The sequence below is a fragment of the Chlorocebus sabaeus genome, chromosome 1, assembly GCF_047675955.1.
Source record: "Chlorocebus sabaeus isolate Y175 chromosome 1, mChlSab1.0.hap1, whole genome shotgun sequence".
Taxonomy (NCBI): domain Eukaryota; kingdom Metazoa; phylum Chordata; class Mammalia; order Primates; family Cercopithecidae; genus Chlorocebus; species Chlorocebus sabaeus.
In genome coordinates, this window is record NC_132904.1 from 67,302,480 (window position 1) to 67,323,763 (window position 21,284).

At 34.9% G+C, this 21,284-nt stretch overlaps 1 protein-coding gene, 1 non-coding gene and 1 pseudogene across 2 annotated transcripts; 2 read left to right on the forward strand and 1 right to left on the reverse strand.

The window, feature by feature from the left end:
* The first annotated feature begins 5,134 nt into the window (after positions 1–5,134).
* On the forward strand, positions 5,135–6,095 carry LOC103247940 (olfactory receptor 51F1). Its single transcript, XM_038004937.2, has one exon. The coding sequence runs from the start codon at positions 5,157–5,159 to the stop codon at positions 6,093–6,095; it is 939 nt and encodes a 312-aa protein (XP_037860865.2). The 5' UTR covers positions 5,135–5,156.
* Positions 6,096–14,552: 8,457 nt separating this feature from the next.
* Positions 14,553–14,705, reverse strand: LOC119626704 (small nucleolar RNA SNORA62/SNORA6 family). Its single transcript, XR_005242844.1, has one exon. It is a non-coding gene; the product is annotated as a small nucleolar RNA SNORA62/SNORA6 family (small nucleolar RNA).
* A 3,461-nt stretch (positions 14,706–18,166) lies between these two features.
* Positions 18,167–19,319, forward strand: LOC119626431 (olfactory receptor OR51C1-like; annotated as a pseudogene).
* The last annotated feature ends 1,965 nt before the right edge of the window (positions 19,320–21,284 follow it).

The window sequence follows — 21,284 nt, forward strand, 5'->3', positions numbered from 1 at the left end:
ACCAATGGAACAGAACAGAGTCCTCAGAAATAATACCACACATCTACAGCCATCTGATTGTTTGACAAACCTCAGAAAAACACAAAATGGGGAAATGATTCCCTATTTAATAAATGGTGCTGGGAAAATTGGCTAGCCATAAGTAGAAAGCTGAAACTGGATCCTTTCCTTACTCCTTATACGAAAATTAATTCAAGATGGATTAGAGACTTAAATGTTAGACCTAATACCATAAAAACCCTAGAAGAAAACCTAGGTAATACCATTCAGGACATAGGCATGGGCAAGGACTTCATGTCTAAAACACCAATAGCAACGGCAACAAAAGCCAAAATTGACGAATGGGATCTTATTAAACTAAAGAGCTTCTGCACAGCAAAAGAAACTACCATCAGAGTGAACATGCAACCTACAGAATGGTAGAAAATTTTTGCAATATACTCATCAGACAAAGGGCTAATATGCAGAACCTACAAAGAACTCAAACAAGTTTACAAGAAAAAAAAAACTGCATCAAAAAGTGGGCAAAGGATATGAACAGACATTTCTCAAAAGAAGACATGCATACAGCCAACAGACACATGAAAAAATGCTCATCATCACTGGCCATACAGAGAATTGCAAATCAAAACCACAATGAGATACCATCTTACACCAGTTAGAATGGCAATCATTAAAAAGTCAGGAAACAACAGGTGCTGGAGAGGATGTGGAGAAATAGGAACACTTTTACACTGTTGGTGGGATTGTAAACTAGTCAACCATTATGGAAAACAGTATGGCGAGTCCTCAAGGATCTAGAACTAGAAGTACCATATGACCCAGCCATCCCATTACTGGGAATATACCCAAAGGATTATAAATCATGCTGCTTTAAAGACACATGCACACGTATGTTTATTGCGGCACTATTCACAATAGCAAATACTTGGAATCAACACAAATGTCCATCAGTGACAGACTGGATTAAGAAAATGTGGCATATATACACCATGGAATACTATGCAGCCATAAAAAAGGATGAGTTTGTGTCCTTTGTAGGGATGTGGATGCAGCTGGAAACCATCATTCTCAGCAAACTATCGCAAGAACAGAAAACCAAACACCGCATGTTCTCACTCATAGGTGGGAACTGAACAATGAGATCACTTGGACTCAGGAAGGGGAACATCACACACTGGGGTCTATCATGGGGAGGGGGGAGGGATTGCATTGGGAGTTATACCTGATGTAAATGACGAGTTAATGGGTGCTGACGAGTTGATGGGTGCAGCACACCAACATGGCACAAGTATACATATGTAACAAACCTGCACGTTATGCACATGTACCCTAGAACTTAAAGTGTAATAATAATAATAAAAATAAAAATAAAATAAAAATAAAATAAAATAAATGCAAATCAAAGCCACAATCAGATACTATCTCACACCAGTCAGAATGGCCATTATTAAAAAGTCAAGAAACAGATGGTGGTGAGGTCATGGAGAAATAGGAATGCTTTTACATTGTTGGTGGGAATGTAAATTAGTTCAACCATTTTGGAAGATGGTGTGGCGATTACTCAAATATCTACAATCAGAAATACCATTTGACCCAGCAATCCCATTACTGCCTATATACCCAAAGGAATATAAATTTTTCTGTTGCAAACAAACATGCACATGTATATTCATTGCAGCACTATTCCCAATAGTAAGAACATGGAGTCAACCCAAATGCTCACCAATGATAGAATGGATAAAGAAAATGTGGTATATACACACCATGGAGTACTATGCAGCCATAAAAAGGAATGAGATCATGTTCTTTTCTGGGACATGGATGAGACTGGAAGACATTATCCTCAGCAAACTAATGCAGGAACAGAAAACCAAACACTGAATGTGCTCACTTATAAGTGGGAGCTGAACAACGAGATCACATGGACACAGAAAGGAGAACAACACACACTGGGGTCTGTCAGGGAGTAAGATGCGGGCAGAGGGAGAGTATTAGGAAAAATAGCTAATGTATGCTGAGCTTAATATCTCGGTGATAGGTGGATGGTCGCAGCAAACCGCCATGACACAGGTTTACCTATGTAACAAACCTGCACATCCTGCACATGTACCCCAGAACTAAAAATAAAATTAAAAATTAAAAAACAACTAGAAAAAAAAAAAAAACCATGAACACTATATCTCTGAATTCCTGTAAGTCAGGAGTCTGAATACAGCTTTGCTGAGTTTTCTCCAAGGCTGTGTCTCATTTGAGGCCTTATTGTGGAAGGCTATCCTTCCAAGCTCATGAGGTGTTGCCAGATTCTACTAGTTCCTTGTGGCCTTTTGAGTTGAGGGACTCAGTTTCTTACTACATGTTGGCTAGAGGAGGCCATGCTCAGTTCTTGGCTGGTTGTTAGCTGGAGACCACTCTTAGTCTTTTGTCACATAGAAATCTTCCACAAACATGGAATCTTGATTCACCAAAGACAGATCTTTACATGACATATATGTGATGATACCATGTTCCCTTTGCCATATTCTACTGGTTAGAAGTTAGTCAGAGGTCCTACCCACACTCAAGAGCAGAGGATAAACACGGACTGAGTCCAAGGAGGCAGGAGTACTGAGGGACTATTTTATTATTTTATAATCTGACCATCACAGATATTTGGGGGAAAACTAGACAGTTAGTTCTTTGAAGGTAACAGAGGTGAAACTTTTAATTATTTATTTCTGACATATAAAATGATTTGATTATAGTTTATTTTTGTCATGGAAGTATCAAGTCAGTCAAAACAGTTGATGGGAATGCCAGGTAGGGGTATAGTGCTTGAATTGAACCCATCATACTTTCAACTATTAAAATTACTCGAACAGGAATGCATAGGAATAATAGCAAAGTAGAAATCAAATAAAAATAGCTGAGTGAGGAACAAATTACTGGTATTATTGATACCTAAACAAAAACAAGACTGTCTCCACAAATCTGCAGCTTCTGTATAAATGAGAAACAAAAGGTTTGAATGTGAGACTTTTCCTACGAACCTAGAATTAGTAGACTGTAAAGTGTCTGCATCCATTAGTCAACTGCCCACACTGACAAAAATGAAAAAACTCTCCCAGGAATCAGGTCCTTGAATATATTAATGCAAGAAAACAGCAAGGAACAGAGCAAGAATACATGCACATGAGAACATCATTCATTCATGGTAACCCTAGCTACTAGCAAAACAGGGCCAAATTAATATAGCAGAAGTTGACACATTTCCTGGAGGAAAACTCAGTGAGTGTTTGAAAAAGGATGGATTTGAGAATGGACATTTCTCATTCTCCCTATGGTTCAATGTGGAAATGTAGGTATAGGGGCCTAGGGACTGGGGTGTACAGTTTTCCCTCTTTATCATGACCATAATGATCCCAGTGAACAGTGGTTTCTTTTCCTATCTTGCCAGCACACTTATAATCCAGAGACAATGATGTACATCTCTCTCTATTCCCCAATGCTATGAACAGTGTACATTTTCTATTTATATGTATAATTTGGTTAATTTTCCTTTGCATTTAATGTCCTTGTGACCACAGGTCACTTGGATTGGTAACTAAAACCCTCTGGAGTTGCACACTTATGCCCTCAAATTTTTATAGATAGAGAGAGAGGGGGATCTCTTTTTTTCTCTGTCTTTGGCCCCAGAGAGACCTAAATCATACAAATAATCTCACAGCTCAATTCCACCTTACTTTAAAGTCCATGGCTCCAGAACTGTAGTCTATTCTTCCTCATCTAGCAAAGACAGAGAAGGTTCCTCTTTCCACATAAAGCTGATAAGAAGGTAGAGAGATGTATTTATTGTGTTGACTTTTTACTTTGTTACCTATTCACAAACAGTCATATGGGTTTATAGAAAAGTCAGATATCATGAGGGTTTGCCCTGTCTTCATCGATCCATATGACATGTAGATATACAACCTCTAATAATTCATACTTAAATATTTTCATAATGTTTCTCGATTGAATTGAAAATCAGACAACTGGAGATTTAAAAGAAACCATAAAAAATTAGCATAAAGGGAACAGTAACTTGTATCCTTGCTACCGAATATTTACTCTCATGAATTTGGAAACAACTAGTTTTTTAAAGGCTTGATTGAAAAGTACTAACATTATACTCATGAATACTGCTATTATTTAATTTAATTCTCCCCAGAATTGACTTGAACAATATAAATACATTAATCGACAAAATTAGTTTTAGAATTTTACTTGAAAGAGGCAATACAGCATTTCTGTGTTTACTGAGCCAATTGCCCTTCTCATTCTCTGTCTCCTGAAAACGTCTACTGGATCCTGAAGCCAGCATCCATCACTTTACACTTTTGAACAGCAGTAAATTACCCCCAAATACTTCACAGAGAAAAAGGTTTCACCATGTTAGCCAGGATAGTCTTGATCTCTTGACCTCGTGATCCGCCCACCTCGGCCTCCCAAAGTTCTGGGATTACAGGCATGAGCCACCGCGCCAGGCCTCTTTTGGTTTTCATAGTTCCCATAAAATAAGTCTCATCTTGCTTTAGGGTATATAGCGCATTCCAATCTTCTGGAGAGTTGTGTCCTCATTGTTTTTCCTTTATAATTCTAGTCTCTGAAGTTGTTCACCTAGAGTGTTGGATGAAAAGTGATAAATATACACTGATAACTCCCAAACCTATATTACTGGCAATTATCATGTGTCTGCAGATTCACACCCTCATGGTCACTGAAGAACCATGGATATTTTTCAGTGGCTATTATTCATTGTACTCACAAAATATTCGTAAATGAAGATACTTATTTTTTCTCAGCTATGTCTTTATTCAAATCATCTTACAATATGATCCAGTTTAATATTCTGTAAATGGACACTATCATGAAAATGTATAAAATCATATGGACATATTTCCCTTGAATTTTACAGTACAAAAACATATATTTGTGAACTATTTCTGATTATGAGTTGTAGATGAACATTATAATTTAATTTAGAAGTTTCTCAATGATGCAGATCTTATCTATGACCTTGGATAACTCTCCTAATCAAAAGAAAATTTATCTAAATATTTTACATAACACTGTAATGTATCACTTCTGTAGGATGGAAGCACTGTGAGGACAAATGCTGCAAAACCCAGGACACCATGGAAAACCTAAGCAACTCAACATCTAAATTTCCAACCTTCTTGTTAACTGGCATTCCTGGCCTAGAGTCTTCCCACGCCTGGATCTCCATTCCTTTCTGTTGTTTTTATGCCATTGCCCTCTCTGGGAACAGCATGATCCTGTTTGTCATCACTATCCAGCAGAGTCTCCATGAACCCATGTATTATTTCCTCTCCATGCTGTCAGCCACTGATCTGGGCTTGACTGTTTCTACATTGTCAACAACATTAGGTATCCTCTGGTTTGATGCATATGAAATCAGTCTATATAGCTGCATTGTCCAAATGTTTTTTCTTCATGTATTCACTTTTATGGAATCTGGGGTGCTGGTGGCTATGGCCTTTGACCATTATGTGGCCATCTGTGATCCTCTGAGGTACACTACCATTCTCACTAACTCCAGAATCATTCAGATGGGTCTTCCGATGATTACACGTGCTACAGTACTAATACTACCACTACTTTTGCTCCTTAAGCCTCTCTATTTCTGTAGAATGAATGCCCTCTCCTACTCCTACTGTTACCATCCAGATGTGATTCAATTAGCGTGTTCAGACATTCGGGCAAACAGCATCTGTGGATTAATAGATTTCATCCTGACAACTGGAATAGATACGCCATGCATTGTCCTGTCATATATCTTAATTATTCACTCTGTCCTCAGAATTGCCTCCCCTGAAGAACGGCACAAGGTCTTCAGCACCTGTGTCTCCCACGTGGGAGCAGTTGCTATCTTCTACCTCCCCATGCTGGGCCTGTCCTTGGTGTATCGCTATGGTCAGTCAGCCCCCAGAGTGGTCCGTTCAGTGATGGCCAATGTATACCTGCTTTTACCCCCTGCGCTCAACCCCACCATCTACAGTGTAGAAACAAGACAGATCCACAAGGCCGTGCTCAGTCTGCTGCTTCCACAATGAACAGACATAGTTTTATTTGATAAAAACCTGGCATAAATGACTTGCACTGTAGAAAAGCACACTTGCTCTCTTACTACCTATAGCATGTGGGTTTTTAAAATATTTTTCATTCACCCAACAAATAGTAAATATGTTGTATATTTGGTCATAAAAGTATAGTATATCACCCAAGACATTTGTAGTGTAATTAGGAAAATAACAATAATGAAATGATAAAATAATACTCCTGGCAACTAACATGTATCGACTCTTTGTTTCAGGCTAGGTGTTCTACTAACTGCTTTTAAGACATATTCCATTTATTCTTCCAAAACAGCCAAATGAAACATATATTACTATTAGTGATATATTACGGATGATGAAACAGATTTATAGCCATTTAGGCTACCAAAGGCCATGTGAATAACATGAGGCACAGTTGAGATTTGAACCCAGGTGTTCTGTATCTCAAATGCTATGCTCTTCATCACTGTATTACATACTCTGCCAAAGTCATGTAGCAGATATGTTTTAAGATCAAAAGTAAGACTTGGATATCCACGGTTCCATCCTTTGTCTTAAAAAGTTGTAGTAACCTTCTTAGAATATACTTTAGCTGTTTTCTTCATGGGTAATTCATAATACAAAAGGTAGGAACAGATATGCCATGGCACGTAAGTCATTATCCAGTGTTAGGTAGTCCAAAGGAAAGCTTTAGGGGTGAGGCACACTTGCTAATTTATCACAGGGAATGGGAACTTGAAAGAACTAGAAAAGAATGTAAAATAAATTACAATACCACTCACATACCTCTCTTTATCCAACAAAGTGCACTAAGAACATTTAATTTATGACATATATTGTAAGGCAATGGTCATTATCCTGGGGATTAAACTGAATAAGCAAAAAAATATTGTTAACTTTAAAATTTCCCTTTTAGCAAAACTGCTTAAGGCAAAAGTACTAAGGATTACAAAATCATGATTAGATGAATAACAAAACAGTTACATAAAATTATGGAGTAAACAAATGTATTAACCTGCCATGTCTTTCCTGCAGGTCAACAGAGACAGAATGAGACATTTTGAAGAAAAGATTAAAAAGTAATAAACATTAAAATCTTACTTTATTAGACAGAGGCACAATAAAATATCCCTTCTGTATAATTTACATGCTTTATAAAATTCTCCTGTTTATGACATTATATAATTACTTATTCTGACAACTTTAGGAATCCAATTTTTATTTTAAAAATCAAATTTAATACTAAATACTTTAATATTAATAACAAATAGTGCTACATGCCATTAAACTTTAAGATAACTAATAATCATTAATCTGTGACAATTTAGGAGAATTAAAAAATGTGCAAAATCATCTACAATCTACAGTAACTTGTCTGTTTCCTTACTCACTGCTGTTTTGTTAAACAGAAAAGAAACCCATTAGCCAAAACTAATTTCCACATAATTATGCATTTATTTGTTCATTCTGTGTTTGCTGAGTTAGTATTTTCAACACTATGACATATGAAAATAAATACAGCACGCTGTTGAAGGGCATATACTCTCTTGAAGCATTTCTAGCCATGTCGTCCTACCAAAATTATCCACATGCCCTTCAGTTCCCCCAATTCAGCAAGTCTAAAACCAAATTAATTAGTCTCTTTTATTAGTAATCTGATTCTGTTTTGATGAGTGACATTATTTCTGATCATGAAAGATGTAAAGTAATTAAAGCCATATGCTTTCATTGAAGAAACCTGACTATGCCTTCCTCCGACCTCTGGCAACATGTCTTTCTGTTTTAATTTCTATTTGATCAAAGCTGAAAACTGAACATTTCTGATCTCCCTTTGTGATGCCACCTTTTGTTCAGCCAACCAAGCCTCATTGGTCAATGTCCGCTGTGGCCTTTCTATTTTCACCATTCAAACTGGTAACGTTTAGCATAAATACAGCTTATTTGATGCAGACTTTATGTAATTTCTCACTGCCTGCTTCACCATTCTGTGTCTTCAGAATCTCTCTCTAGGCACATTCTATCAAGTACTCTCCTTATTCTACTTTATCCTCAACACAGATGTAAGATTAATCTTATAATGAAATTGTAATATTGTTTAGTATAGGCTTCACTATTTTCTCTTGCTCTCCAAATTGTAAATAAATTTCACCTGCCAAGAAGATACTAAATCCCAATCCTGTGTACTTTTCTTTAAAATTTTCAGGGATTGTGCCACCACTCTATTTTGCTGAAAAAGAAACTGATAACCATTGCTATGTCTTTTCTTTGAGCTACAGTTATTAGCAGACCAGTTTTCAGGTTTCCTGGTTATATAACACAGAGTTCTTGGAACTTTACTCTCGGCAAAGAAAATATGTGAACTAGTTGCCTCCCATACTAGTGAGTCTCCTTTTTCTATGTTTTTCCACTCTTTTAAAAGGGTATAACAAAGCAACAAGTACAACGATTTTTATATAAGTTCTACTGAACAAACTTGCTAGATTAACAGAAGTTTCACTTCCTCTGAAAATATACTGCCTGATGATAGCTGCCAGTTGAATAATTACAGCTTATTTTCTAAATAGCACGTTCTCTCTAGTCCCAATAAGTGATCTATAGGCTGTCAGTGCCTTTACCTTGACTATCTTGATTATTATAACATAATTTGTATTAAAGACATGGTTCATGCAAAGATGATATGGAATTTCAGTTTGCAAAACTATATTAAGAGGCCCTAATGCTACATCAAAATATTGTGAATAAAGTACATCTATAAGTTGGAAACTTACATAAAATGTTCAATGTACGTTAAAATTATTTTTCTGACTCTTACATGTAATTAACCTTATTAAAAAGCAAACCTAACTATTAACCAAAATAGAGTTGGATAAAATGACTTCTATTGTGTTTGTTCATACAATTCTCTTTTCTATACTATGGACTAGATCTTCAAGAGAGGGGAATAAATTAATTTAGTAAATTACTGACCACTGATTTTGTGTCGAGCACGGTGTTCATCAGTACTTATCAAGTAAATATTGAAGTTTGCTTTAGCTTGAACAGCTAAGATTAAATAATATAATGTACCTGACTAGGAAACAGTAATCACTAGACAGAAGGTAATCAATATAATCCTTGAGGAAAAGCTAGATCTTTTTTTTTTTTTTTTTTTTTCCTGGTAGTTGTTTCCACTTGAGTTCCCAACCTGCTAAAACTTCTTTCCTCTGTTGAAAAGTTAGCTCCCATGGAGCCCTCGACGTGATGATTCTATATTGTAGCTTGCTTCCAAATTGTAGGAATCCATTTGCTCAGTCTAATAGATATTTAAAATACATATACTATGGAACTAGCATTATGCTATTGCCTGGAGATACTTCCAAATCATCTGGCAACCAAATTACTTTACACAAAAATCTATATAACAGATTATTTACAAGAAACATATAGCAGAACAAAAACCAAGAAAAATACTAGACTCTCATCTTAAATGCACTATCCATCTCCAAAGAAATGATTCAATTTCATTTCTAATTGAAACGTGCAAACACAAACTTCCTGTGTCAATATGTTTATTTTCCCTGATGCGATTTTTCTCCACTTAAGCATCCAAATTTTCTGATGCTAGCTAACTGATCCAACGGGAAAAGAAGTGCAGTGTAACAGAGTGGTGCAAAAATTCCACAGAGACACACTTATCCCAGCTGAGTAAATGACTCTACAATTAAGATTCCTTATAAAAGTTTTCCATTCATAGAAGTAAATGGGTCACCTTCATATACCCCACTCTAAGTAAGAGCAAGGCAATCTCTCCTCCCTTTCTGAAGTCCAAATCAAGTAGTTGCTCTCAGATCAGAAACAGGACTTACTTGTGTCTTTAATAAATGCCCTTCATGACTTTTAAACTTCATCATGAGTGATTTGGCATAGATAAACACAAGGAAGAATTTATTGGAAGTGAAATTAAAGACAAAAATTCACCTAGTCTTCTGGCATTGCTCCTTCAGCACTATTTGTATCCCTTCCAATTCTCCACACCTTGAAAGGTAAGGCTCTCCCCACTTACCCTTGGTCCCTGACCTCTAAGCCCTTTGAGCTTCTGACTCCACTCACCCTCCACTGTTTTGTTCACTTCTATGGTCCTGTTGCCTGTTCAGAAATCCTGAATTCCATATGGATGTTTTGTTTTCATACATTAAGCTAATCAAAGGAAAATTATACTTATGTATGTGTGTATTTCCTGCCATGTATAATAACCAAATCCCAAACTACAGTCACTGGCACACTCTCACTATTACTTAAATTATATTTTGAATTGGTTTACACCTATGGCAGCACATTTATTCTATTCTATCTCTTAAGTCTGCATCAATCTGATGCATTTCCTTTTAATTTGGTTCTCAACACCAGAGAGATAGAGTGGCACAGTAAAATGACCACACCTTTAGGGTTAGACAGACACTGGCTCCATGAAATCTATCAATGGAAACCTTCAATAAGTCATTCGCTCTAACCTCACCTGGAAAATGAGAATATCAGTCACAGCCTATTAATGATGCTATTAAAGTTACACATGTAGAGATATGTAGCAAAGAAACTGGCTCAATGCTAATTTTTCTTCTTTCTGAGAATATTATATCCATCCTCGCATCTGTTTTCCCACCTTCCACCTGGCTCATATTTCAGCTCAAGCCCCAAACATTAAGGCTGGTTATCGCAGTGCCTCAGGTCATCATGAACTTGATACAGTCATTGCTTTGCCTGCATGTAGGTGGTTAGCTTTGTAACATTCCACAGATGCTGTTCCTAAATTCATGAAAAGTATAGTAAAGAATCCATCTTAAATCCTTCTCTATAAAGAGGTAAATAAATTAAATTAATTAGTTAAATGAATTGAATCCATGGCATTTTCAATCCCAGAAATATCATTCTGTCATTCTATGGAGATTGTACTGGTAGTCATTGCTTTGACAAATCATATGATGATAACTGATTTTTCTCCAACACAGGATCTAACTCCAGATTTGTCTTTATCTGAGATGACTAATAATCTAGAAAATCTGACTTCATATTCCTCTTTATAAAATAAAATACTCTTCATCTTGAGTATTCTTACTACTTAGAAGCTAGATAAGGATAAGACCTTTGTTATCTATTCCTAAAACCTTCAGGCACAGATTCCAACTCACATCTACTTACAACCATGAATTTTAGCAATAGAAATTAAGATTTGACTAGCAAGAGGCCAACTGGGTGGTAGTGAACACAGAAAGGATATCAGGCAAAGACTGTGGGCCTGCCTTGAGACCAAGCCCAGGATAGCCATCCTCTTTTGTGCATTCTAGAGATGATGAGAAACAATCCATGTGTAAACTGCTGATATTTTTGTCCTTGGATTAGATGAAGAAACACTACATTGGAAAATATCAAAGAAGCTAATAAATTAAAAACATAGATGTTGTTTCTCCCAGTAATCATAGGATATAGCAATCTGCTCTAAGCTCTTTTAGTACAAATGAGGAATAAGGCCAGTTTCTAAATTTAAGGAATTAGCACGGTCTCATATGCAATATTTTAATCTGTCTATAAACATTATTTATTACCTTGAAAATAAAAGGTTATTTTGAGGGTTAAGTGTGCGAAGTAGGCACTCAATATTTATTATTCAAAGAAGTAATTAGCAAAAGATGAAGGAATATTGATATATATGGACACATGACATGCACACTAGCAACAGTGGCTATTGTCAATATTGCCGAGGTTAATAACAATTGTTTAAATTGGCATTTCTTTGGCTGACTATGAGACTGAAAATTCTTCCTGTATTAACTACTAGTCCCATGGAGAATTCCATTTTTAATTATTTTTGCCAAATTTTTTGTCTTTTTTTTTTTTTTTTTTTTTGAGATGGAATTTCACTCTTGTTGCCCATGCTGGAATGCCATGGCACGGTCTCTGTTCACCGCAACCTCCACCTCCCGGGTTCAAGCAATTCTCCTGCCTCAGCCTCCCGAGTAGCTGTGATTATAGGCATGCACCACCACGCCCAGCTTATTTTTTGTCATTTTTAAAAAGTTGTATAGTAAACACATTATTCAATTGAATGTTATATATGCCTTAAATATTTCTCCAAATTTATAATTACCCTTTTATTTTATTTTATTTTATTTTATTTTATTTTATTTTTTTTTTTTTTTTTTAGACGGAGTCTCGCTCTGTCACCAGGCTGGAGTGCAGTGGCGCAATCTCTGCTCACTGCAACCTCCACCTCCCAGGTTCAAGTGATTATCCTGCCTCAGCCTCCCAAGTAGCTGGGACTACAAGAGCCCACCACCGCGCCCGGCTAATTTTTTATATTTTCAGTAGAGACGGGGTTTCACCATGTTGGCCAGGATGGTCTCGATCTCTTGACCTCGTGATCCACCCACCTCGGCCTCCCAAAGTGCTGGGATTACAGGCGTAAGCCACTGTGCCTGGCCATAATTACCCTTTTAAATCTGTAGAAGTTGTTTTTTGCTATTAAACAATTATTTGAATTTTACCAAATCAAATACATCAATGTTTACCTCTACAGTTTATATCTTTGGTTTTATATTTAGAAATGTTTCTTCTACTACAGGATTATATATTTACCTGCATTTTATTCTAAACTGTATGCGGCTTTTTGATATTTACATATTCAACCATCAGAAAATAATTTCAGTATGTATTGTGGTGATATGCTTTATTTTAGCTTTTTCGTGTTTTGTTTTATTTTGTTTGTTTGTTTTTTCCAAATGGATGATCAGCTTACCTAACTCCTTTTATTCAACAGCTCGCTTTATTTCTACCGGTTAAAAAGTCTACCTTTATACATAACTAAATGTACACTTGTGCCTCTTCCTGTACTTTTAATTCTGTCTCAGAGACAAACACTGCCCTACTTTCTTTTTTTGAAATGCTGTCTTTTCCAGTCGTTTCATTAAAATTGATCATACAGTATGTAATATTCTGTATCTGGCTTCTTTCACTCAGCATATGTCGCATCCATGTTATAGCACTTACTAGTAATTTTTTCCTTTTTTGCCAAATAGTTTTTAGCCTATGGATATTTCACAATTTGTTCACCAGTTAATCAACTGATTGATATTTGGATTGTTTCAATTCTGGGCTATTGTGAATAATGTTGTTATGAACATTTGTATACATGTATTGTGTGTACACATGCTTTCATTTCTCTTTGGTAGAGTCCAAGGAGTAGAATTTCTGGATCATATGGTAAGTTTATATTTTAATTTTTAAGAAACTGTCAATCTGTTTTTCAAAGTGGCTGTATCATTTTACATTTCCACAAGCAATGTATTATGTGTCCAGTTTCTCCACATGCTTATCAACACTTGGTATTTTCTTTTCCTTCCTTCCTTCCTTCCTTTACTTTCCTTCTTTTTTCTTTCTCTTTTTTTCTCTCTGTTTCTCATTTATAGCCATTCTAGTGGGTGGATAATGGTATTTTATAGCAGTTTAAATTTTTATTTTCTAATTTTAATTTTATTTTCCTAATTCTCATCTTTTTATGGGCTTGTTAGTCATTTTTATATATGTTTTGGTGATATGTCTATTCAAATATTTTACCCATTTTTAATTGGATTGTTTGTCTCTTTGTTGAGTTGTAAGAGTTCTTTATTTTTTTTGTGTACGAGTTTTTATGCAAACATTTTCTCCTAGTCTGTTTTCTGTATTCTTATTTTCTTAATGGTGACTTTTAAAATGTACCTTTTTTTTGTTTGAAGTAGATATTGATCTTTTTTTAGTGGCTCACACTTTTAATATGGTATCTAATAATGTTTTGCCTAACCGAGGTCATAAAATCTTCTCCGACTTTTTTTTCTATAAGTTTCTGATTTTTACCTCTTACATTTAGGTCTGTAATCCATTTTGAGCTAATTTTTCAGAACAGTGATTGCTAAGAATCCAAGTTCTTTATTTTTTTGGGTTTTTTTGTTTGTTTGTTTTGTGGTGATATTTAATTGTTCTAGCACCATTTGTTGAAAAGTCTATCCTTTCATTTAATTGTCTTGACACCTTTGTTACAAATCAATTGGCTATAATGTACGTGTTTAAATCTGGACTCTCCAATTTGTTCTTTTAATCTGTATGACTGTCCTCATGCTGTGTCTTAATTGCATTGGTTTAATGTTAAGTTTTGAATGCTGGTAGTGTAAGCACTCCAGGTTGTTTCTTCTGTTTCAAAATTGTAAGTATTTTGCATTTCCATATAAATTGTAGAATGTCAATTTTTACAGTAAAAAAGACCTATTGATATTACATCAAATTTATAGATTCACGAAGGGAAAACAGCCATGTCCATGCTATTGAGTCTTCTAATTAATTTACATGTGATATCCCTCCACTTATTTACATCTTTTAAAATATCTCTTAGCAAAGCTTTGGAGTCGTCAGTGTCTTGTGTGTTTTTTAGTAATTTTTTTTTAACATTATACTTGTAGCAAGGATTATTGTCAAACTCTACTCACTAGGCCAAAGACCTTTGTTGTGTTAGTGAAAAATTTGCCCCTCACATAGCACACTACCTACACTTGCAAGTTTGTCAGCTAGTTAGGGCACCAACTCCCAGCTCCAACAATGTGCAATCTCCATCTGTTTTAACATATTTTATTATTTCTGCATCAGGAATAGCATGTTGTATAAAGGTCTTTTTAAATATTTTAATATTTTTGTAAAACTGGCTTAATTTCCTTTTCTTTATAGGAAATCCATATTTTCTGCCTGAATGCTTATAATTTTTAAAAAACTTATTTAAGTCAAATATTGTATGCTTGTTCTCATCTTCTTGATTTTACCTGGAATGCAATGAGCTTTTTCATCCTCAATACACTGTAGTCTTTCCTTTGGAACAGTCATTTTTATTCTATTTATTTTTGTTTACTGTACCTGAAACCCTAGTTATTTGTATATTGGCTTTTCATTTTGTGCCATTCCCAAATTCAATTTTCTCATTTTATTTTCATTGTATTTTTTCTGTGCATTATGAGAGAATTTTTCAAATGCATTCTCCAAATTGAACTAAGTTAATTACTGTCCCTTGACTCTGGTTTTTGATTATGTCCAATGTGTACTTTAATTCTATTTTTTAGTATTGTATTATTTTGATATTTTTCCAATGTGTTCTTTGTTTTTCCATAACGCTATATGACGCTATTACCTACATTACCTTAAGGATGTTTTCTTGTTAGTTCTGCAGAAGTTTTTACCTTTGTGATACTGATAACTGAGTCATTGTGATGTGATAGGCAATATGCTACATGGTTTACAAACATTATTACATTTCTTCATACATGCTCATGCTCTGGATTTTCCAGATGTTGTTCCTTTATTAATGAAATATTTTAAAGATTCATGCTAGTATTTTTTTTTCTTTATATACTCTCTAGTGCAAAACAAGATCTCTTCAGTTTTTATTTTTTTTCTTAAAATCTATGTATGGGGCTTGCTCATGGTTGCTGTCCCAATAAGCATTATTATGTGGAATGCAGTTTCTGGTATAATTCCCGATTTCTAGCAGCCTACAGATAACATTCAACCAACACTGTATATTTCTTTGCAGGCTTAAAATCATAGGGGAAATTGTAAAACTACATTCTCAAAATGTACTGTTTTATTTCACTCTCTTCTGTACATGGGCTAATACTAATTTCAAAATTCAATGTATCTCTACCAATGCTACCCCTTATAGCCACCCTTTTGGCTATTTTTCTTGAGATGAGACATCTGATACAAAAATAAAGTCCTTGTTACTTTATAGTTAAGCATCCTATAAAAATAAATGCCTGGTTCCCAACTTTTTATGTTGGTACAGACTCTGCATTCCTTACTATAGACTATGGATGTGTATTAAATATGGGCCTATATTTTGACTTCTTATGTGTCCACATCCATCTCCATTTTCCTCAGTTCAGAGAAGTTAACCATTCCAAAATTTTCTGGATTTAGAATATCCATCAGTTGTAGTATCAGTGCTGCTTGTGTTTGTTTCTTTTTTTCTTCCTTTGTGATGAAAATTTAATAGAAAGTTGGGAGAGACTCAGATAGTGCAGATTAAAATCACTTTAAAATGCACGTCTACTTTACATCTCAGAAAAAACTGACAGCAACGTGGTGTGTGAACTAGAAAGAGTCCAATAAAGACAGAAATTGGTGATCAACTGATGAAAGGTGAGAGTATATGCAGATTTCTGAATTAGGCAATTTCATATATGAAGCTACCATAGATTTATAAATCTGCAGAGCTACAGAGCTACCATAGAGCTATTAATCAAAGTGGGGGAAATAGGATATACAAGTTGTGGTTCTGTGAAGAAGACTAAATTTAGATGCAATCATATTGTGTTTGAACTTGCTTTGAGATATTTAAGGTGAAAGAATCAACTAGTTAGACATGCGGCTCTAATATTCAGGAGATTAGTCTGGGAAGAAGATAAAAGCTTTAAAGTAGAAAAGTGAATATATAAAATCCATTGTCCACGGAATGCCTATGTAGTTGAAAGTACACAGAAATAGACAACGTGTTTGGAGAAATAGCCAAACTAATTTTCATCTGCAACTCTAAGTAAGTACTTGTCAATTAGATGATAAAACTTGCGTAAAAATGGGCATACTTACTGAGAATAAACTTGAATGGTTTGTAAAACTAGTAGAAATCATAAAAACTTAAAAGTATATTTTGAGTAATACTTTGATTTTATGATAAATATGTCATTTCCACAATGGATTAATTTGATTTATAGTATCCAATATTATCTTAAGTATTTACTATTTGCAAAAAAATGAGTTTCAGTAATCTAATTACATATCATATAACACATGGAGAATCCTGAAATAAAATTGTTTTAAGTCTGAACAATACAAATTTTAAATAATCAGAAATATTCAAATACAGATATCTGTCCCACATTTTCTTTATTAAGAAGTAAATATTAACTGAAGCAGGATTATGTCATAATTATCATCATTATTAGACAGTGTAGTATGGTTGTTAATAGCACAGGCTCTAGTATCTTTTTGTTCCTCTGATTGATTTCCAATATCATATATTTCACTTTTTATGAACTTTGGCAATGTATCCAAACTTTCAAACTTGTTTATGCATCTGTCAAAAAAAACAAAAAACAAACAAAAAAAACCCCTCTCTTTTAGGTTTGTCATAAGACTCAAATGAAATAGTCTATGTAAAATAATTGGAGCAAAGTATGGAAATGGTCTTATCATTAACACAATATTATATACCTGAGTAATCCTATAAGAGAACAAAGATCAGATTAAAGACCAGGGCATACATGTTACAAAAGAAGCTTATTATTTGTCTCACTGATTTTTATCAAAACAGAAACAGGTTTTATAATCATAAACAGGGCGGTATTTTAATGTTACAAACTAAGAAGAATATCAAGCTTCAGGTTCATAGGAACTGAAACATCTCTCTCCTATTAAACATATATAATGAGGCAAGATGAATGGGCATTACCTCGGGTGAATTCTTAGGTAAATGTAGTTACTGAAAAGAGATGTTTTCCTGCTTACTAAATGGAGTAAATGAAATTTGGTATCTAAGTTAATAATTCTAAAATTCCAAATCACAATTAGTCAATTATTTTTTTATACCAAGGCCTAATCACAGTTAAATAGAATACTTCAGGAAGAGCAAATAAAGGTAAATCAACTGGCAAATGCATACTGAATATCTATTATGAGCAAGCAACTCCACTAAACAAGGATTAGCCCCAAATACCCCTTATTCTCATAATCCAGCTGAAGGATGAAAAATGTAATCAAAATCATGAGAGTACAAGATAGTAAGTGGTAAACATCGAATAAATGTATTTAAATAAATTGAAGTTAAATTGAAATTAATTAAACATCTTAGTTCAGGGATTAATCTCACAGACAAAATATTGAATGAAAGAAGCTAAACACAAACACTATGTAATACATGATTCATTTATATAAAAATCAAGTATAGGGAGAGATAATTATGGTAATAAAATTCAGAATAATGGTTACTATTTGGGAGGACACTGATGAGGATGTGGCATTAAGAGGCCTTCTGGGTTGCCGATAGTGTTCAATAAGTTGATCTTGGACATTGTTACACAGGTAGAGGTGGATGTAAAACTTCCTTGAGCTGTACTCTAAAGCTTTATGCATTTTAATGAATGTATATTAAACTTCAACTAAAGTAATTTAAAAATTCTAAATTTAGGAAGTCAAGATCCTACAAGAGAATTCTGCTCCAAAAGGCCGTAATGCCAATCTTCCATAATTCCACTTCCCCTACTTTCCTCTTGACGGCAGTCCCTGGACTTGAATGGGCCCATATCTGCATCTCCATTCCCCATCTGCTGCCTCTATTTAACTGCCCTTTCTGGGAATACCCTGATCCTTTTCGTCATCCTCACTGAGCCAGTCCTCCATGAGCCCATGTACTATTTCCTCTCCATGTTGTCCACCACTGACATTGGCTTATGCATCTCTACACTGGTGACAGTGCTGGGAATATTCTGGCTCAATGCTCGGTAGATCAGCTTTAACACTTGTTTATCACAGATGTTCTTCATTCACCTCTGCACTTTCATGGAATCTTCAGTGCTCCAGGCTATGGCCTTTGATCATTTTGTGGCCATTTCTAACCCCTTAATATATGCTATCATTCTAAGTCATGCAAGAATTCCACAGATTGGTTTGGCAGTCATTACCAGGGAGACTGTCATTTTGACACCACTAATCCTACTTTTTAAGTGACTGTCGTTCTGCCACAGCCACGTGCTCCACCACTCCTAGTGTTTCCACCCTAATGTGAAGAAACTCTCATGTTCAGACAGAAAGATCAACAGTGCATTAGGATTAACTGCAATCATCTCTACTGCCTGAGTGGACTCCATCTTTATCTTGCTCGCCTATCTGCTGATCATTCGCTCAGTTCTCAGCATTGCACCCTCAGAGGAGAGGAAGAAGGCCTTCAGCACCTGCATTTCTCATATCACTGCTGTTGGTATATTCTACATCCCTTTGATCAGCCTGTCCTTTGTTCACAGATTTGGAAAACATCCCCCACCCTATGTGCCCACCCTCATTGCTAACATATACTTGCTTATCCTCCCTGTGATGAATCTCATCATCTACAATGTGAAAACAAAGCAGATTCAGAAAGTTGTGCTCAAATTTGTATGTTTGAAGGGAGTTCATATTTAACATGTACTACTCCTATAAAGACTTATTCAAAGTCTAAAAAATTTACCACAAATTGGAGTTACAAACCCTTGCATGCAATTTTAGAGTTGAGTAAAACTAAATTCCATCCAATTCAAATGTCTCCACAATGTGATCATCACTGCTAAGCAATCTCTTTTCTACCATCAAAATACTAATTCAGATTCTCACTATCTTAGTTACCTTGTTCCAGTAGATCACTAACTGAATTAATGTTTCTATGCTGTTTCTGCTAAATGATCACATGATTCACTTTGAATTAAGATTCCAAATATCCAGCCCTAAGAACATTTTAAAAAGAAACAAATAAATATATATTTTATTTTTATTTCACATGCACCAACCAAATGAAGCAGCAAATCCTGTCTATGGTAATTTCCTCCACAATTCAGGCTTAACTTTTCTTTAAAATTTCATTCACTTTTTTCTCTTTTCCCATACTCTGCAGTCTAAAAATGCCAGTCTGCTTACGACTTCTTCAGATGTATGCTGTTTTCTCATGGTGGGCTTTACTGTTGACTCCACTTCAACTTTAACACCCACTTCACCTTGAAGTTCTACTTATGTTTCAAGGCTCATCTTTAAATATCTTCCTCATTAAATATTTTATGATCGCTCCTGTGATATTTGTTCTCTCCTCGTAATTTTCTTTCATATTTCTTTGCTGATATCAGTTTTACTTTTATATGTGTGCCCACCTGTGTGTATATTATTATAGCTTTCACAAGACTGTACATTTCCTAAATAAAAAGTCTTGATTTTATTTGAAGACTTTGTAATACTCAGCAGAATACCTTTCACATAGTAGATACTTATTGATAGTTGTTGAATTTAACTATACATAAAAACCTATCAAATAATCTATCTAAACAATTCCAGTGATAACTCCTTTGATTCAATATTTGACATACGTAACACAAGAAATTTCTCTTTCAACTGAGTAAAATTTTTCTGCCTATATTATCTGGTAATGGATCATAGTTCTAACTTTCCAAACTGCATAGTTGAATGGCTATTTTGGAACTTTAGGTCTCAGAAAGTTGTCCCCATTTGGTCCCACATTCAATAAATATGTATTTCTTGTCTATTCTTTTAAAAAAATAGATTTAGGGGGCAGAGATTTGTTACATGGATATATTGCATAGTGGTGAAGTCTGGGCTTTTAGTATAGGCATCATCCGAATAGAGTGCATTATACCCATTAAATCATTTCTCCTCCCATATCCCACTTCCACCCTCCTACCCTTCCCAGTTATCAATGTCTATTATTCCACTCTAAAAGGCCATATGTGCATATTATTTAGCCCCTACTTATAAGTGAGAACATGCAGTATTTTACTTTCTGTTTCTGAGTTATTTCATTTAAGATAATGTCCTCTAGTTCCATCCATGTTACTGCAAAAGACATCACTTCATTCTTGGGATTGAGTATGATTCCATGGTGTATACTAACCACATCTTCTTTATCCAGTCATCCAGTAGTGGACACTTAGATTGATTCCATATTTTTGCTATTGTGAAGAGTACTGTGATAAACACATGAATACAGGTTTTAAAAATATATAATAATTTATTTTCCTTTGGGAAACTACTCAATAGTGGAATTGGCATCTCAAATAGTAGTTCAACTTTTCGTTCCTTGAGAAATCTCCATGTAGTTTTCCATAGAGTACTGGTAATTACATTCCCACCAACAGTGTGTAAATGTTCTCTTTTCTCCACATCCTCACAAACATCTTGTTATTTTTTGACATTTTAATAATAGCCCTTCTGATAGGTATCTCATTGTAGTTTTAATCTGCACTTCTCTGATGATTAGTGGTGTTGAGCAATTTTCATAAGCTTGTTGGCCATTTGTATGTCTTCTGTAGAAAACTGTCTGTTAATGTCCTTTGCCCACTTTTTAATAGTTATTTGTTATTTGTTGTTGTTGAGATGTTTGAATTC